Below are 15,523 nucleotides of genomic sequence, written 5' to 3' on the forward strand. Positions count from 1 at the left end.
CTTATCTTTCATTTAAGAAAGAGTTTTGGGATTTGGATTTATGCAATTTACTTTTTTTTAAGACAACAATGGTCAAAAATAAGTGGTCTGCCCGCCTTTCCTGTTATTTAGGCACAATTACATAGTGACATGTCCCACGTCATTATGTACTTATGACGGCAGTGGTTGCAAGTACCAGTAGAATACAAATTACGTCAACAATAAGTTTTCAGAGTAATCTGGAAACTAGTAAAATAATTGTAAAAGCTATATTGAGCGATTTTATAATGATTTCCATTAGAGAGCATACGACATTTATGGAGGGGATCCGTAGGAAAGAAAGCTAATTCTTCGATATTGTGTTTCATTTCTGCTTTTTTAATTGAGTGTAAGCGCCTCTTAATTACCATTGAAAAAATAGACTTTCAAAAACTTTCAAAAATTATTTTACAACATAATCTGTGTATTGGAGAGTAAGAGAATCAGCAATATATCTATTCCAACCAACCAACATACTTTTTTTTTGTAATGTTGTGTCTACATTAACAACGTTCGCCACTTGGTGAAGAAATGCGTCAGGAATGTGAACTAGTCACAGCTCAGCGATGTTTTCAGATTCATCAGCGCAGAGAATAAAGAATAGTTGGAGTGGATGAGTGAAATTAGTACGTTCAGTCGTTTGAGTCATGGCGTTGCTGAAATCCAAATATTAGGCTATAGAACGTATGCTGAGAAGTTGAGAAGGTAATCATTCGAAAATATTTATTTATTTACTCGTTTATTTACCGCGTTCAATGATGTGCTAAAAGAACACTAGCTGTTAAAAACTTGGAGAAAATATAGCATGGGCCGACATGCACAAAGACAGTAAATGGTGAAAAGACAGAACGAGAGAGATAAAAAAGAATAGAGCAAGCAGGGATTAATTAAGTTGTGTGTAAGACTTCGGCTTAAAGGCATCACCCCACGAATCTGAGGTGGTACGGATTTCAGGTGGAGTATTCATATACAGGATAGTAGATTATGGAGAGGCGGGTGATTCCGTCCATTTCTTCCTAATGCCGTAAAGAACGGCCCGGAAGATGCGACTCGTGCACAAGGCTGGCGCGCTCCAATCGAACTCCTTGTAGAAAATAGCGCGCCGGAACCCCCGAAGCCGTGTCTTCCGGGCCATTTTTTATGGCAATTAGGAAGAAATGGACGGGATCAGCCTTGTCTCCATAATCTACGATCCCGTATACTCCACCTGAAATCAGCTCCACCTCAGATTCGTAGGGTGATGCCTTTTAAGTAACTCGTCACTTACGAGTTAGCCAGATTTAGGAAAGAAAACTTGACATCTAAGCGCTGTGCAAATTGTTGATAGTAATGGTGTCCAATGACATCAGCAAGCACAAATTTCCCTCTTTGCCCTCTAGGAGTCAACGGTGCAACATCAGCAGTTCGGCAAGCGTGGGTGCTGGCAAAGCCGCTCAGCCGATGTTCGGAGTTGGAAGCACTAATATTTTAGGCTTGCAGAAAAGAAATAGTAAGAAAGTGCCACTCTTCCTAAAGTGAAGTTTTCAAGCAAAAAACGTTAGAATAATAACGTAGCTGTCCAATCCCCGTCAACAGAGGTAGAAAATAAATTGTTGGATTCAAACGTTGTGGCAAAATGAGAGAAAGTAAATCCAACTACTAGATACGTAGGAGACAAAACAAGTAGACTATAGGCTTAAAAGGCTCTACAGGCAGACAAATTTCGAAGAATATAAAAGATTCTGAGAAAAATATAATTAAAAAAATACAAATGTAAAGAACTCAGAAGATCTAGTTAAAAGGGAACGGAGGTTGATCGCAACGGTGGTTTGCAACCATTAAATGTCATTTTCAAATATTTTTTTGTGTTTTCTCTTGGAAAGTACTCCATTTATTACAACAAAACCATTCGTAGGAGAGAAAGGGTTACGATATATGGAAATTGAGCACAATAATTACAAATACATAAAGTAAGCACATAACCTTGAAGGCAAAACTATTTTTAAAGTTGAATCTATTTTGGAAAAGAAAGTGAAGCCACGGGAAAACCTGTAACTGCTCTCTAAATCCAGTAGTTTATTCTGTTTACGTAACTGCTTGTGTCCTTCAAACAGTTAAGCGCCTCGCTCGCGGAAAACCGGACAAACTTGATGATAAGCTGCATCAACTGCTGTTAACTTAAGCTTTCAGTTTTGTGCATGTAGGATCTAGGACAATGAGTTGAGCACGAGTTCCCCCCGTCCCAATACCAACTTACCGAATATTTCTGCTAATAGTTTTCTGATCTTTTCTTCTACATTCTAGATATTCCCGAGCATAAGAACGTGAAGAGTCAGGACAGTCTTACTGGAAACCTACTCAGCTCTTATCAAGCATAGTTAACATCAAGTTTAGCTTTTACTTCGATTTTTTTTCAAAAAAAATTGTTTTCTTTGTTGATAATCACGTTTTCGTCATAAATTTTTAGTGTCTCACGAATTATTGCCAGCCATTCACCTAACGCAGGTTCCCCAAGGGTGCCTGAGTACGTTAAAGGCATCACCCCACGAATCTGAGGTAGTGCATATTTCAGGTGGAGTATTCGTATACGGGATGGGAGACTACGGAGAGGGAGGTGATTCCGTCCATTTCTTCCTAATTGCCGTAAAAAACGGCCCGGAAGATGCGGCGCCGCAGAAGACTGGCGCGCTACAATCGAACCTCATGTACAAAATGGTGCGCCAAAACGAATGAAGCCGTATCTTCCGGGCCGTTTTTTTACGGCAATTAGGAAGAAATGGACGGAATCACCCCTCCCTCCGTAGTCTCCCATCCTGTATACGAATACTCCACCTGAAATCTGCACCACCTCAGATTCGTGCGGTGATGCCTTTAAAGTGGATTTGTTGAAAGTTCTACATTTCTATACTGATCAAAACTATTATTATTATTAATTCTCTGACATCATATTATTGGTGCATAAGTACTGCTGTTTTTTTTTGTGAATTATTTGTTTGTTCTAAGAGTTTTGTTAATTTTTAATGTAAAAATAACCCGCTCTTTTAAGTCAGTGATGGTACATATCAAAAATAATATCGTTTGCTCTTCCACTTCGAGAAAGGTTAGGGTGCAGAAGACTTCAATGTGGGCCATTCAGTCATGGTTCGTCGTCTAAAAAGGCTCAGAGAAGCATGGAAATTGGCCGGATTGGTTCCCAATGAACTCTCCGACAAAAACAAAGCCTAATGTCTCCAAATTTTTACGGATCTGCCGCCAACGAAACGAACAAACTCCGTTCCTGAAGAATTTCCTCACTGCATGAATTGTGGCTTCTCTTCAAAAACGTCAACACAAACAAGATTTGCGTGTCGCCAGGTGTTTCACCCAAAGGAACACTGAACGACGTTCGTGTGTGGTGAGACAGAAGTGAGATCTCTTTGAGATCACAAAATAACTATGCTGTAATCCAGGGTTTTTCAAAGTAGTGGAGCGCAGTATGGGGAATGTGGACATGATTTTCAATATGTATTTTCACTAATTGAAATTAGAAAATTATTCTTACATAAAAAGAATTAAACAAAATGCCAATTTTTAAAAAAAAAAAAGTCGCGAAAAAAGCCACTATAATTATGCACCGACCAAATGCAATACAAATTCGAGAACAATGAAGAGTCATGAGGAGTGACAAAAGAATGTCGTCATTTCGCTTTTCAATGATCTACATGACTGTATGACTCAAACTGATGTTGTTCCTATTTCATTCATCGTGGAAAAGAATTTTCAAGAAGACGAAGCTAACTAAACGCCTACAATATGTAAATATTTCTAGAAAAGTCAAGCAATCGATCACAATAATAGAGAATAGTGGAAATAGTAAAGGGCAAAATTCTTTCGTACTTTGTTTGTTTGAGAACCGTTTAGCTAAGGTCAGAGTTTAATTACTAGTTTATTTGATGATTCAGCCGTATGACTGCGTGACTCGCAACTTGCAGAGGCAGCTGCAAATATATGTACAATTCTCAGTTGTGAATGTCAGAGGTTCGAAAATAACACACATCTAGTGCCAAAGAAAAAACACATTTAAAATTCTAAAAAAAAATTCTATTTGAGAAAGCACTGTGTATGAACATCGCCGAAAAGGCAGTGTTTTCTCTCTCTCTCTCTCTCTCTCTCTCTCTCTCTCTCTCTCTCTCTCTCTCTCTCTCTCTCTCTCTCTCTCTCTCTCTCTCTCTCTCTCTCTCTCTCTCTCTCTCTCTCTCTAACAGTAATTGACGATAACGTAACAGATGTGATTGAAAAAAAGTAATTCTATCCTTGACGGAAATAAAGAGGAGTATTGATGTCGTTCTTGCAAATTTACGCCAATAAAATTCATCGAGCCTCATTTTTTTCGAAATTAGTTTTGGAGAACAACTCAGAAATAAACTTTACCCGTTCTGCTAACACATATTCATATCCAAGGGGTCTTTCCTTCTTTCTTCTTGCAAAAGACTTCCATACCTTCTTCATTAGAAAAGATATCAGTCGATTAGAAAGTTCCTATGATAAATCGGATAAAGATATCTGTTTATTTATCTATTCATTTATTTATTTATCATGGTCCATGACGTGCCAAAAGAACGTTTCAAGGGCAGACATAAACAAAAACAACGACAACGAAAGTGAAAAGACAGAAATAGACATATAAAAAGGATACAGCGACCAGGATTACAGTTGGATTTGTGGGGTGTGCTTCCGTCTACTATTCTGATATAGGTAATTTAGCACTACAGACTGAATTTGCGCACAGATATGGTAAGTTAACGGGTTTGCTACGTCATGTAGGCATCAAGCGTGTTCAGCAGCTTGATCGCGACGCGCCTGCAACAGCGTACACCTGCTCTGCTCCACGCACACCTCCTCATCTCTCTGCACAGTTCCGAATGAAGATGTAATGCGAACACCCGTTGAATACGTTCGCCGCCGACTGTATGTATTCTCAGTCGACATTACATAGATCATGCTATTACCATGTTAAGGGCTTCCGGAAATCCGGTCAATCAGCTATGAGATTAGCCAGAGGGTCATGTATCAATGATGTTTACCAACTACTATCAATATTCTATTTAAAGCAACAAGAGTCGCTTCTCAATTTTCCCTCGCAAATCAACTGTTGCTCAAGCGCCACAAAAACTAAAACGCAAAGTAATTGGTGTTAAAAAATACTTTCAGAAATATTCAGGAACCTCAACAGGATTCAGATTATTCCATCGATTTCAGATTAGAAGCGTCCTTCTAAAGTTACTTACTGTAAGATAGTTCTTTAATTAGAAAATCTGCAGCTTAGTTTGGTATTAATCTCATCTCACACAATTCACGTCTCAAAAATCTCACGCCCACATTTTCCGCGTGATATAGTCGGCGTCGAGCATGTTCAACCGAGTAATCGCGCTATACCATCGATCGGGGCAGAGCAGAGAGAAGAGAGAGTCCGTATCAAGCAGAGAAGGGTCCACTGAGGCAGACGTGCCCCGTTCATTCCGAAAGAACACATTCGATGTCGACTATAAAGAAATGTCAGGACACCTTTTAAGTGAAACGCTTCACTTAGAGAACGAAAGATTTCATAGTGCTACGTTAGCATGTAGTGGTCCATTTCAGCTTATTGCTTCTTGTAGTTTTTTTAACTTATCCGACAGATCCTAGCCAAGTTCTGGATCTAAAACCTGCACAGGCGACGTTACAGCTTTGGCGGATTTTATCAGTGCTTCCTAACACACGCACCACCTACTGATTGTAAACAAAGTAAAAACGTTGCTATGCAATGGAAGCAACTCAGTCGTCAAATGATAACTCCGCGGCATATTTTATCCAGTGAGAAATCAGTTGCGGCACGAACGATATCAATTCGAGTGGTTCGTAAAGCAGACTTCATGCTCGAGAACACATCCAGATTCGTATTGGAGCTCATCTTTTAAGTGTAATTACACGAAATTGCGGCATTCGAAAATACAGCGTGTATGTGTATATGTGTAATGTGAAGAAAAGGTGAAAAGAACCTGTTTAAAGGTACTTATTTCGATTCATCCCTTACGAATAAGGCACATGTACGAATTTTGTCATTTGGCGCTATGCCCCAACACTTTAAAGGAATTGTTCGCGACAAAACTTAACGATGTTTGTTTCTCTCCAGCGTTTGCAGAGAGAGTTTGCAAGTATCACAGCAGAGAAAAAAACGCGAAGGATCTTTACTAAACCAGAATCTAGGTAGAGTTGGAATACCAGAAAGACCAGTTCACTCTTCGCTTTTGTTCCATCACTTTTACAGGTGTAAAGAATTGCATCGTCATGTAAACTGATCACTTCCATGCTCTTGACTCATCCGGATCGTTGAATTTGCATGCGCTGCTTGCGTTTTCGTTTGTGATGCTTGCAAACCTCTATTTACTCTGCTTCGTACTAACGGAGCGAGGCGAGCAAAAATCTCGGTTTTTGCTTCTCCAACTTCCTCGGTCGTGTCGGCGGCGACGATTCCTTTCAGTGTGCACGATACGGAGACGTGGTCCTGGCCCATATGCGCGGGGAGGAGCGGACTCTCGTTTTTTCACCCACTGGATCGCGTGGAAGGGAAGCGGCGATCGATGGTCTTCGCCAGGACGACTCCGCCCATATTTCTTCGCATTTCGCGCCATGCGAAGACACGATCAAGCCGTCTTACCGGTGATTGTAATAGGTGAGCAGTTTAGCCTTCTCATAGTAGATTTGTGTTCATCTAAACAACCAGAGCTTACTCTCTGTTTATGTGTGTGTGCCTCATTGTTGTGGTTTTTCGCCGTAACACTTGCACTCGTGCAAAATATCCACGAGATTTGCACGTTTCTAACCCCTACAAACTCATTTGGAGGGATTTTCTTCTACTCTCTCTCCCAATATAGCAAAATTCTCCGCAAGATCGCTATCTCCTTTGCGATATTATTTTGCAAAATCGCATCCATACCATCTTCTTGTAAAATTTTATCATTGTAGCATGGGCGAATAATGTTTTTTTTTTCTTCTCGCTTTATTCGAACTACTCTTTTCAAATCTGTTCCTTACGCTGTTATAGTTCGTCTCTTGCTCTCATGTAATTAGTTTTGTTCGAATGGCTCCGTTCTAATTCCATTTAAGCTTAGAGTAATCATTTTCTAATGAATTATTCTTAATTCTTCCTGGGAATCTGTGACCGTCGACGGCTTGTGCCTTTTTCCTGATCTACATACTTATTTCACCAGGATAAATGAAACATGTGACATTTTTGGAACATTTCTCTTTTCAAAGTGTACCATGTCACCACTTAATTTGTTGCCTTCGCACCACATCGCATTTGTAGAACGCGAAAACAGTTTAGATTCTTTTTTTTTTTGGTTGCTTTGCCACAGTTTTCGCTCATGCTTCGCTGTATTCACATTTCACTTGTTGTTTTAAGTTGTTGGAAAAGGAGAAAAGTTGATTCTCATTCAACGGATGTTTTGAGGCATAGTTGAGGAATTAAACTTGTGTGATTTGTGTTCAGGTTCCAATCCGTCCGATACGTTCAGGTAATGGCCCCGCTGGTTTGTCACTCTCCGCTTTCCTTTCTGGAATCTTGCCTTACTACAATCCGAACACTCCACATCCTGATCCAGCAGTGCACGAAAAACTCATGGAAAATCTCGATAAATCTCTCATAGATCAGGTATGAATGCCAACATATCCTCATATTTTTCTTTCTGTTTTACATCGAAATACCCCATTTTCTGACCAATTGGTCAATTATTCATAATTATTCATAGCCTGCTTTTCTTCTGCACTTTTAGATTGAGATTGTGTTCTTATTAAATAACTCACTTTATTTTTCCCTGAGGCTTTTTAAGGGGTAATTTTAAAACCTCTTTCTAGAAGTGTGCAGTTCCAGAAATTATCTATTCACTCATCTCTGTTTATTTCTAAGCAAACAAGAAATCCTAAGATCAATAATATCCTCAAGCAACTGCGCTTCGCAAACCGGTCCTTGATCAACGGGATTTTCACTTGCTGTGGACGGTATGTAAGCAGTGTTGGCATAGTTCCAGTACCGCAATGTTTGCGTACGTTCAGTGCAGCTCTTCAGGATTAAATTCAAGATGTTCTTCATTTGATGGATTTTCCTTTTGATTTTGCTCCCTACTAGTCCACATTCACGATCACCGTTATCTCTCTGTGGCATAAAATTTTCCCGTGGTGTCCCTGCGGTAGTACGTGCCACGCTTTGTAATGTCCGTGAGTTATCGCAAGCATTTGTTCTCTGATACGCGAATCAAAATGTCCTAGCAGCAGTCTTTAGTCGTCACTTGAAATGAAGATATTTGGTAACTCCCAATTTCCCCCCACACACAGTTCCCGTTCAGTTGTAGGTTAACGAACAATATTAAGCGCTATTTCTATTGTTTAATTTTTTAATGCTACTAATGGGGGAGGGGAGGAGGAGGGGGCTAGTTCATTCGTTCTGCTCCACTGTATTGGAATTCATCGTACAGATAATTTCAAACTCGTATCGGCATTTGAAAAGAGTGCAAATAATAGTCGCAGATGATATTTTTCAACGAACCACTTTTGCTACGGCGGCATTGTCAGTGGTTCAACATCGCTATTGGAAACTTTCATTCCTCCGGAGGTATTGCTGCAGAGGATTTGATCAATCCCGATCACTTTATGTTTCATGAAAATTGCAACAGTAGTAGATTTATATCCCAGAGCATGTCAATACGATGTGGGATTTCATCTATCTCACTTTAAAATGTCCCCTTCTACTGCGAAATTCATGGACGATGAAAGATATTTGAATACACTGCGTCTGGGATTTTATTATAACATTTTTCTGACTTGTTTATATCTCCTATTATTTTTATTCTATGGTATTTTTTATGTCTTTAACTTTTTTATCGCTGACGTTCCATCTGGGATTTTATTTGCATTTTTTTATTTCTCTTCCTGTTGCGAAATTGCTGGACGATAAAAGATATTTGATTACATTCTTTCAAAGTCGCTATCTCTGACTTTTTTTCCGTCTTTCAGCACGAGTTGAATGAATGAAGAAAACAGCGTTAAGTTTCCGGTATTGAGCAGCTGCCTGCAAAACTGATGACAAATTCCATGATGACAAATATAAAGACCAGTGTTCGCAGGTCACCCGATCGCTCTCTGTGGTTGACGCGCTGCATTTCTCTCATGGAGTATTTCGTTAGTCGGGATGACCTCATACCGCGAAAATCGTTTCGAACAGTTAGTGTAGTAATAGCAACTTACCGTGGTACTGTTGTATCTCATGAGTCAACGTAGATTAAATTGACATTCGAGTGCTAAAAGTGGTTTCTTGTAGGTGTTTTAAGGCTTAGAAGTGAAGGTCGATCAGTCACTGGTGAGAGAGTGAACGAGTGAGTGTTGGGGGAACATCCTAAATTTATTATTCCGTTATATTTAGTTTATCCCAGCAGTGAAGATCGTTTTTAAGTTTGAAAGCTATTTAAGTGTGCTATTCTATTGTTTTTTCATGTTTTTTTTTCTTTTTCACGAAAAAGATATTCTGTTGGTTGTTTTTTTTTCTAGCCTGACCTTTTTTCCTCGGAGAATGAGTAGCACAACTGTTGAAGTCGTGGGCGGGTGTACTTGCCAATTCTTTGCAGCAAAGCAGAGACCATAGCAACCTTTTTTGATAAAAAAAGATACGAGATAGTATCTTTCGAAGTTTTCTAAGTCTGCACCTTCTCTCTCTAACCGGAGCTTCGAAGGAATCTTCCTCTTTTCTCTGGCACTTAGGAGCATCTTCACTTGTAGTCCACTGATAAAACTTTCGCGCGTACGTTATCGTTAGAATCCATTTTTCAAAAGAAACCTGGTATTTAAAAATCTTTATCTCATATATGTTCTCTTTTCTTGTATAAATTCCCGGAGATTAATACTGATCACATGGAACTTGTTCACGCCAATTTTTTCCGGTATTGGGTTTTACTCATAGATGCATGACCAGGTAACTAGGTTTGCTCATTTACTGTACTAGAAAATCTGTATTAACGAATACAGAGATTCTTCTCACTTTATATTTGATTCTACTACTTAGCTCTGTAAAATGCAAGTTGTGACGTGTTAGTCGTTTATATTGTAATGCAATTTAATCATTTTTGAACTCCATTTTCAAGTAGTTTCCATAAAATTTGCTGTAAAGTATAAAATGATTTCTTTTAGTCATCGATTTCTACTATCTTTTTTCTTGAACTACTTCTTGAACTTGAACTACTTGAAGTTTTTGTTGAATTCCATTAAAGGATTTGGAATGGTGCGAGTCGCTGGAATCATTGGGAACCTCAACTCGTCCCCTCTCCGTCCTCTATGATTCTCTGGTGCGACCGGGTGCGGATCTAGGAGCGCAGATATCATCGCGACTAGCATGGCAGTCAGATCACTCTAAACATATAGCGCATCTAGTTCTAGGAGAGACTACAATTGGTGGAAGTTGGAACACTTACGATCCAGAAGTGAGTTTTTCCACATTGTTAGGCGATTCTATCGTGTTGGTAAAGTTATCTGCAATCACTAACACTAGAGTTGAATTCGGTTACAAGCTGTTCTTCGGCCCTGAGAGGCAACCCTTCTCTTCTAATCGACCATTTATGGCTACGCCTTTTGCTTTCAACCATTTACTTTCACCACATTCGCATGAACATCTTATAAGTCCAGTGTTCCTTAAGGAGTTGGAAAGTTTTTTTTTCTGTCAAACGGTGATGTAATTTTTTTAGATGTTGGCTGTTTCTTCTGCTTCCTGGCTCGATTTGCCTGGTTTTTCCATTTCGGACTGGCTTCAGGGAACACCACTAATTCCGAGGTTACTGTCTTAATATAGAATACTTGTTTCCTACTTCAAAAACGCTCATCTTCTCTCATCATTTTTGCCTCCTAACGTATTTGCGGTAGGGAACTTGTATAATCTTTGCTTCCCATTCTCCTTGTTTGGTGAAACTATCGAGATGTCCATGAGGAATTGAAGTGGCGATGAGCCCGAAGAGAATTTCAAGAAAAGAATTTTATGAATTTGTTTGGTAGGAACTGCATTTATTGTAGGTTGCAGAATTCGTTATTCTGCTGTAAATAGTTCTGGTTCTTAGTGAAATAAGGTTCTAGATCTTTATTCTTAAGTGGAATACATTCATTCTAGATCTCTTTTCTAAAGTCGAATACATTCAATCTGAATCGAGCTTCATGAATTGATATTCTTCTTAAATACTTCTCCAACAGTATAATTTTTGAAAGTTAAATTTAAATCTGAAGGTTAAATATTCATGGATACGACACTCTGGTCAGGGGCGCACTGCGACCTTTGCAAACTGCGAATTCCTAGAAACGGGTTGTTGAGTTGTGATATTCTGAATCTTTCTCTAGGTTTCCTATCTATTACACTTTCTTTTCGTGCATCAAGATACTCCGAACATTTCATGTTGTTCAACTTTTTTTAGACTCCCATCGGTTGCAATCGCCCACTACATGAAATGCTATGCAGACGAGCTAGGTCTTTCCAAGAATATTATTCCTCACTCAAAAGTGACTTCAATTCGTGTAAGTAACCACTAACGTTTTCATCTACTGTAATTCTTCGCTTCCTCGAAACTGGTTGCCTAATTAGTTTTCTGTTTCGAGTTTTGTTTTGGGTGTTCATGTTTTTGTGTAAAGTACTACACTTGGACAGTGCATACATTTCAAGGAAAGTCTCTCTGATATGTTATCGGAATGCGGGAAAATTGATGATGCTGCACTGTTCGCCACTTAGAGAAGTTAGTAAGATGATAGCAGTATTGAGCAAAGTTTGTCGTTCATCTGATCTGCAAATGAGGCGGTATTTGGGAACAATCTTTCAGCAGATGAAACCTTACTTTTATGGCATTGGTCATTCGACCGAGGATATAAAAATGTCACCAGAAAAAATATCATCAAAACTAAGTGCTACGTTATAGCTCTCGTTTTACTTTTGTTTGCGATCGAATACGCTATTATAAAATTATTCTATCCTTCGCTTGTCCCAAGATGTGTAGTTTTGGGAGGAAAACTGTTCATTGTGTTTGGTTTTTTGTGGGATGACTCAGAGCTGTGATTCATAGTTTCTGAACTTAAAGTTGACTTCAAAATCCCAAAAAACCTGCTGCAGCTTGCTTCACCATTCAAGAAGAGGGTTCACTCACGTATAGTTTTCTATGATGGATCTGTGATCATCGTCATGATTACGGGTAAACAGTGTCTGTAATGATTGAGTTTCTATACGGTACATAAACGGACGTAACTGTCGGGTGGTTGAAATGGTCAACAGCGCAACAGGTGATAAACATGTAATGCACTTCCGCATTCTTATGCAAACATATTTAGTTGAACTGTTAAGGACGAGTGTACTCACCGTTGTAACACTGTTGGTAATGCTGTGGCACAACGGTTACACAATGGTATCTAATTTTATGAGTGCACATTTTTCTATGATAGTCATGATTACCGCTGCATAATGTTAGATTATATTCATATTTACTTTTAACGAATTTCTACTTTGTGCTTCAATTTCTATACATTGTAGTGTTGCAGCAGATTGCGTATAAGGGCGAAGTGAGACAGAATTGATATTTTCCTCAATATTTGAAAGAAAAATACGGCTGCTGTGCTATGTATCTGCACTGCAAAAAAAAAAAACATCTTTTTTCGTTAGAACCGTTGCTTGGACTAATCTCTTAAGATTCACTTGACTAAGTTTTCCGTAATAGAAATGGACTCAAGTTAGATCTGTACAAACGAGGAAAGAGAGACTGAGTTTTTCTACTGATGAGGACATTAATTCATAGCGTAAAAGCAGAACTAGTTGAGAAAATAACACTGGAAATGATCCCCTTCTAGAAACGGTCTCAGCTGTCTGCAGTGAGAGTTTGTTTACTATTGACAAGATACACAGTGTACGAAAGATCTCGCCTACACTCAGGATTTTTCTGGACTAAGGTTTAAGGTGTTCAAGTAACAAAGTTTGTTTCAACAAAAAACTTCTTTGCAGAAAACTGGAGACGTATGGACTGTCTGTGGATTGCGTGCAGATTGCACATGCTTTACCTACACTTCAAAACACCTTGTCCTTGCGTGTGGAAAGATGAAACAAAAGCAACTTGAGGTACTTTTGATAACTGTGGTCAGATTTTAAAAGAGAACTATGTTGTTTTGTAGCTTCCGACAGAAAATCCCATTCTGCCAATAGTGTACGATGCACCGGGTATGAAGTCATACATGTTGAGTGACTGCACACTTGGAACGAGGTATGAACTTCACCATTAACACATACGTTATTGTAATATAGTTTGTTAGTATTTCGTTTCGTGTTTTCCAGTGAGAATAATGCTCGAGTGGTTGTGGTAGGAGATGGTATTTCCTCGGCAGATGCAATCCGCTTATGCCTTGATCACGAAATTCCAGTACTTCATGTAATGCGGAGGACAGAACGCCAACTTCGAAGTTTGTACGCAAATCTCTTTGGGTGCATTTCTTTTCATTCATTCGAATTATAATTTCAGATACAGTTTTCTCTCGTCTCTCGCCATCACAATACACTGAATACCACAAGGTATATCGCCTGATGATTGGGAAAGATGTCCATCCTCTGTACGAGGGAATCCTCGCATCAACCGTTGTCGATGTTGACGAGAAATCTGTGCTAACTATAAGCACTCCTAAAGGGAATCGCTATGTGAGTCCGCTTTCTACGCTAAAAATTTATATTCATGTCAGTAAAAACCATTAAATATGACATGGGGACGCCACATCGTATTCAACAGTGAGAACTGTTTTGAATGCTATGAGGTATAGGCGGCGTTCCAGATTGCATGTTGTGGACATGAGAAATCAGCTGTAAACTGTCACGAAAAAAAAAAAACTATTGTTATTTTATTTCTCGCTAGACACCAGCAGAATCGGGTGTGATTATACGTGGTATGGTTCATACGACTTTGAGACATTTTGCATAGGTGATAATTTTTTTAAGAAAGGGACAAAATTGACAACTTTCAGCTTCCATTATTTGTGTTAGTGATAAATGACGGTATGGAAGATGTAGGAGATACACTCCATTTCTTTCGATATCCTAGATGAGACTAGGAATTGATGGTAGAATTTGTTGTGCTTCTGGAATAACTTCACAGATTGAAAGTCAAGTCAGCTCGTATCATCATTCTTAATATTATTATGTCTGTGTTGTCTGGGTTGGGTTTCACAATCTAATCTCAATTCTGGTATTGGAATATGACGTCCGATTTTTCGAGTGATGGTAATTGCGTATTCTCCTGAATTAGAGCCATATTTGATCACTACTCAGTATTCACATTTTTGTCCATAAATTTGATAGTGTACTTTTGTAATGTATGCAAATTCAAAGACTTCACATATGAGCTATCTTTTTATGCGCCCCAAGTCCAACGTTCATTTCTTCAGGAAAAATCTTCAATGCTAGTAGTATGTATTGGAAGAGTCAGCGACTTGGAGGGAATTCTACAAGGAAAGTACACATTCTCTGGATACCAGTCAGATCAGGATCCAACGTTATTCTGCGTCGGCTCATTCGCCGGAGATCACTTCGTTCGTTATCTCGTTGGTGGATGTCTCGATGTTGCGAGATCTATCCATGCTTTTTACAAAGACAACAATAATAATGATACTTGAGAAAAACTGGCGAGGGGTTTTACTCACACTGATTTTCATATTGTTTTTGTTCTGGGAAGGAAAGTTTCTGCGGAATGTTATAAATACGTGACTTTTTCCAAATCATAGCCTTTGTTTTCGGGATTATTTTTATTTTGTTATTTTTGTCCGTACTACGACGACTATTCACGCAAGTAGGTATAAATAAGTGAGGTTCATTTGAATGGATCATCAAGGGAAGCAACCATTCGCAGAAACTTTTTGTTTCTCAAATCATGCTGAAAACTCACTGCTAAACGTTCCATATCCAGTGAAAGCATTGATCTGGCTAAACCCTGTAAACTCTGTCCTGTCACCCTCTCGAGTGTAAAAAATGATGATCTCGTGAGATTTCTGTTTCCGATTCACTTCTGTGTATTAAGCAACCTCCAAAACATTGAAGTGATGTCTCTCTCACTCTGTGATGTTTATAAATTCCATGCTACGCGTAGAGCTTTAATTACGTGTTTGTAGTTTGCTGATTTTATACGAGTACTCACTGTAGCAGTGCGTACGGGGATCTAATAAGAAAGTGCCATAAATAAATACTTCTGTTCTCTGTTTACACAACAAACTCAAACGGACTTGTTTGAGGAAGTGCTCGTTATCCTCACTCTTCCGATTCACTTCTGTGCTTAGCTGCTAACCTAATTTTGATCAAAGACAACATGCACGAATTTGACGTGAGGAAATCCGCGGGAAAAGTTAGGAATGGAGTTGTAGGATGCTGAAGTTGTTCTGCTCACCTCTCCATAATACTTGTAAAATGATGGAAGACACCGTTTTTACGCGCCACGCGCCGCATCCACATGCGAGTAGTCGAGGATTG

The 15,523-nt window shown here is 39.1% G+C and overlaps 1 protein-coding gene across 1 annotated transcript; it reads left to right on the forward strand.

Moving 5' to 3' along the window:
• Positions 1 to 6,645: 6,645 nt before the first annotated feature.
• Positions 6,646 to 14,676, forward strand: RB195_000857 (uncharacterized protein; the record flags this gene model as incomplete). The annotated part of the gene is made up of 10 exons (XM_064197393.1): positions 6,646 to 6,688; positions 7,533 to 7,669; positions 10,275 to 10,484; positions 10,746 to 10,831; positions 11,460 to 11,559; positions 13,025 to 13,138; positions 13,192 to 13,280; positions 13,352 to 13,476; positions 13,536 to 13,708; positions 14,449 to 14,676. 10 exons carry the CDS (start codon positions 6,646 to 6,648, stop codon positions 14,674 to 14,676), a joined length of 1,305 nt encoding a protein of 434 aa, XP_064053274.1.
• Between the last annotated feature and the right edge of the window lie 847 nt (positions 14,677 to 15,523).

The sequence above is a fragment of the Necator americanus genome, chromosome IV, assembly GCF_031761385.1.
Source record: "Necator americanus strain Aroian chromosome IV, whole genome shotgun sequence".
NCBI classification, from domain to species: domain Eukaryota; kingdom Metazoa; phylum Nematoda; class Chromadorea; order Rhabditida; family Ancylostomatidae; genus Necator; species Necator americanus.